At 47.5% G+C, this 4,787-nt stretch overlaps 1 protein-coding gene across 1 annotated transcript; it reads left to right on the forward strand.

The window, feature by feature from the left end:
• The first annotated feature begins 252 nt into the window (after nucleotides 1–252).
• fzd9.S (frizzled class receptor 9 S homeolog) lies at nucleotides 253–4,481 on the forward strand. The gene has a single exon (XM_018249052.2). The coding sequence runs from the start codon at nucleotides 1,090–1,092 to the stop codon at nucleotides 2,851–2,853; it is 1,764 nt and encodes a 587-aa protein (XP_018104541.1). The 5' UTR covers nucleotides 253–1,089; the 3' UTR covers nucleotides 2,854–4,481.
• The last annotated feature ends 306 nt before the right edge of the window (nucleotides 4,482–4,787 follow it).

Genomic DNA, 4,787 nt, shown 5'->3' on the forward strand with positions numbered 1-4,787 from the left:
CACTGAGCTTCTTATTCCATGCGGTTTATACTTGCAACCCAAGATTTTTCCCTTTTGCTATTTCAAATCAACAAGGTGTGTGTGTGTAATTTCCCCACACTCTCCCTCCTCTCGCTCGCACAGATATGGACATTCTACATAGAAAAAGAGAGGGATATGTGTGTGTGTGTGTGTATATATATATATATATATCGCTGAAGCAGCAGAAAGCCTGGCTTTGTTATGGCTGCCAACGAGGGGGGGTTGACATGACTTGGAAAATATTATTCTTGCAATTTTTGCAAATTAAATTCACTCCATTTGAATGGGGCTCGCTGTTTCTTTAAGCAAGCCGCGCCCCTTTGACATAGGTGGGCGTGGTTACGGCTGAGGCTCCGCCCCGCGATTCCCTTTGCTAAAGAGGTGGGTAGTGTCAGCAAAGCATTAAGCACGGCGCACACCCTCCAGTCGGCCGGGGCGGGGTTTCGCCGTCCTTAACCCCCTGTGCCCTTTGTGTTCGCGCTGCTGTTTCTGTTTCCATTGCCCAATGTGCCGCCTCTAGATCCCTGTCAGTCTCGCAGACGCTTCCCAGCCTCGCATTGTCTGGCCGGCGAAGAGAGAGAGAGGGGGAGCGCTGCACTTGTGCTGAACATCTCCTCACACAGGAGACCTGTGACTGAAGAGCTGCTGGAGAGAATAAGCTCCCTATTCTGTTATATGCCTCAGTCCATGTGTGACTTTTAACAGCGCTGGAAGATACTAATGAAGGCTTCGGAGGGGGGATTGGCTTCCCCTAGAAATAAACAGCTCTGTTATTATTATCACTGGCATGTATGATACAGCTGCTGGAGCAGCCACATTGCCTCTTGCTTTTCCTCACACACGCCAGCATGGACATGGAAGGGCTTCCGTAAGGGAATAAGTAGCAGTTTGTATCCCCTGTTGTAAGCGAGGAAAGCTGATCCCACAGCCATTCTCCTGGAATGTATTGTGCCCTGCTCCGAGCAGACAGCTGGATATAAAGTCGTCTGTCCATATCCCTCTCTCCCCCCCTCCTGCGTTTACAGTTGTCTCCTGCACGCCTGTGCCCAACTTCCACCGTCCCTCGCCATGTTCCGTCTCCCGTTGCTCTGCACTTGTGCTTTTGTGTGGCAGCTGCTGGCTGCGGCTTCGACGCTCGAGATTGGGCTGTACGACGGGGAGAGGGGGAGAGAAGCCAAGTGTGAGCCTATACAGATTCCCATGTGCCAGGGTATTGGCTACAACATGACCAGAATGCCCAACTATGTGGGTCACGAGTCTCAAGAAGAAGCGGCGGCAAAGCTTCAGGAGTTTGCCCCTCTGGTAGAGTATGGCTGTCATGTGCACCTCAGATTCTTTCTGTGCTCTCTTTATGCTCCTATGTGTACTGAGCAGGTGTCCAGCTCCATCCCAGCCTGCAAGCCTATGTGTGAGGCAGCGCGGCAAAAGTGTGCCCCGATCATGGAAAGCTTCCAGTATGTATGGCCAGAATCCTTGGACTGTAACCGTCTTCCCAGCAAAAACGACCCACATGCTCTGTGCATGGAAGCTCCTGAGAACGCCACAAACGGAGACCCTCCAACCAACGGCAACGGCATGTTGCCTGTTGCTCCGCGACCTCCACGTCCATCGGGTCCTGGGATAGGCATTTCAAGCCGCTGTGCAAACCCTGACAAGTTCATGTATGTGGAGAGAAGCGGTGTATGTGCTCCAAGATGCATCCCTGGAGTGGACGTGTATTGGTCTTCTGGAGACAAGGACTTTGCCCTGGTATGGATGGCGGCCTGGTCTGGTCTATGCTTTATTTCCACTGCTTTCACAGTTTTTACTTTCCTCCTACATCCCCAGCGTTTCCAGTATCCAGAGAAACCCATAATATTTCTAAGCATGTGCTATAATGTTTACTCGACTGCCTTCCTTATACGTGCCGCTGCTGGGGCACCTAGCATAGCTTGTGATCAGGAAGGAGGTGCCCGGTATCTTATCCGAGAGGGCCTGGAGAGCAGTGGTTGCACACTTGTCTTCCTCATCCTGTATTACTTTGGTATGGCCAGCTCACTCTGGTGGGTAGTGCTTACTCTCACATGGTTCCTGGCTGCTAGCAAGAAGTGGGGCCATGAAGCCATCGAGTCCCATGGTAGCTATTTCCACCTAGCCGCCTGGGGGATACCTGCTATTAAAACCATTATTATCTTAACTATGCGTAAAGTGGGTGGAGATGAACTGACAGGTCTCTGCTATGTTGGGGGGTCAGATCCAAGTGCCCTGACTGGCTTTGTGCTGGTGCCCCTCTCTTGCTATTTGGTGACTGGCACATCATTTCTTCTGACGGGATTTGTTGCCCTTTTCCACATTAGGAGAGTGATGAAAACAGGAGGTACCAACACAGAAAAGCTGGAGAAGCTAATGGTTAAAATTGGAGTATTCTCCATTCTGTACACTGTTCCAGCTACATGTATCATTGTTTGTTGTTTTTATGAGCGTCTGAATTTGGCTCACTGGGATTCAAGGGCACGGGAAGAGTCATGTAGGGCAGTGCCTGGTAGCGCCAGACCAGACTGTAACTTGCCCCACTCCATACCCAGTGTAGCAGTGTTTATGCTGAAGATCTTCATGTCACTTGCTGTGGGTATCACCAGTGGGGTATGGGTATGGAGCTCCAAGACACTGCAGGCCTGGCAAGGCATTCTGTGCCAGCGCCGCCTTGTGGAAGTGGGAGCCAGGACTCGAGGGAAACCCCAGGGAGGGCTAGGTGTCCCCTGTAGTTTGGGGAGCTGCCCTTACAAGCCACCACCTCTAACCCTCCAGGTTGCAAAGACTGACCCCTTCATGGACAGCCCAACACACGTGTGAAGCACAGGAACATGATAAAAGGCATGATCTATTGCAACAGGGAAATGCATTTGTCACTGCAGGATGTGGAAAAATTTTGCTCACTGACACAGAGTGGACTGTGCTTGTTTTGCCAATGGGATGATTCATTAGCAGGGAGGGGGTAGATGCTGGGGGTACTGTGCTGCAGCTCTATGAAACCATGGATTTACTCAGTGCATCACCTAACGGGAGCTGGGTAAGCAGAAGCATGACCTGTATATCGAGATTCTAAATAGTGTTCAAGGCAAAGATGCTTCTTTAAGGCTCACAAACTGAGATCTATTGTAATAGGTTAAAGAAAAGTCATTTAAAGTGCACTGTGTCTAACCCACCCTGCTGCTCTAAGTTGCTTTCATGTGCACAATCATCCCTTGTGCAGATGTTTTGGGGGTGTTGCCCCTTTTAAAAAATCCACTTTACATCCAAAGCAGCAGCAGTTACAGGGCTTGGCACCAAAATACATTTTCCAGTCTCCTTGGACCTTACAAAATAACTGTGTTGTGCTCTGCAGCTCTCTGGTTAGAGAGGGGTCATAACGTGCTGTCCTCTCTTCTATAAACAAGACTGTCCCTTGCTACTGTCAGGCAAGTAATGTGAAATGTATAATCGCTATCATACCTGCTCACTTACTGTTAATAGAATATATTGCTTAAACTTACCGGTGTCTCCCATTCAAAGAGAAATATTATATTAGGATTGTGTCCTGTGGACATAGCAGGGGTTAAATATAACCTATTAACCTCGCAGGTGTACACTATAAAATATTTTTGTTTGTCTTATATGTTGGTCATAAAAAGTTATACACAGGCATTTGAGCCCATGTATAAGTGCGGTTCTGTCGCCATATTCAATTCACACCTAGCTACAAATGGTTCAGGGTAAATCCTGGTCTTTACCACAAATGTATTAGGGTTATGCAGTGAGAGCAGAGATCAACTTGGCATAGCCTGGCCGGATAGGGTATAGTGACCCATGGGCAGAAGTGGGCACAGACCTTTACGATTTGTAGAGGCTGCTGTGTTACATATATATATATTTCATCACTAAAATGTCTGATGCACAAGTGGAGCCACCTTAAATCGAATTTTGTCGCCTTGTTTTGCCGAAAAATTGACGCCCATAGACTCGAATGGCGTCGTGCGTCAAAATAAAAAGACGTGCGTCAAAAAAATTTGACGCCCATAAAAATTTGACGCCCATAGACTTTAACTTTGGCGAAACAAAAGGGTCAAATTCGCCCATCCCTACATGCTGGTGATCTGTGGGATTTCAGCAGGCATGATGATAATACAGTCCACCCAAACTACACTCCCAATTATACTAAATCCCCCAGTGTATTTCTGAGTATGATTGGAATTGTGGCTAAAAACACCTGAATGGAATCTCTGTAGCCGATCAACTGTCGTCTGTAGAGACATATCATATCCTATAAGAATGTTGGCTTAATCGAACATCTTAGCCATTTATATGGGGACATATATAGATGCGTAGTGCAGCCGGCCAGTGATACTGTACTTATATTATATTAAGGATGCGCTGAATCCACTATTTTGGATTCGGCCGAACCCCCGAATCCTTTGCGATAGATTCGGCCGAATACCGAACCAAATCCGAATCCTAATGGGAAAGGGGAAACTTTTTATACTTCCTTGTTTTGTAACAAAAAGTCAATCGATTTACCTCCCCTCCCCTAATTTTCATATGCAAATTAGAATTCGGTTCGGCCAGGCAGAAGGATTCGGCCGAATTTGAATCCTGCTGAAAAAGGCCGAATCCTGGATTCTGTGCATCCCTATATTATATATGTCTCAATAGAGGAAGGTCTGAAACTGTTTACTCTTAAGTGCTTAGAGCTGCATTAACAGACTTAAAGGGGTGGTTCACCTTCAGGTTAACTTTTAGTGTGTTATAGA

The sequence above is a fragment of the Xenopus laevis genome, chromosome 2S (genome assembly GCF_017654675.1).
Source record: "Xenopus laevis strain J_2021 chromosome 2S, Xenopus_laevis_v10.1, whole genome shotgun sequence".
Lineage (NCBI taxonomy): Eukaryota > Metazoa > Chordata > Amphibia > Anura > Pipidae > Xenopus > Xenopus laevis.

Coding starts and splice junctions, on each gene's coding strand:
- fzd9.S (XM_018249052.2), top strand. CDS start 1,090: ATGTTCCGTCTCCCGTTGCTCTGCACTTGTGCTTTTGTGTGGCAGCTG.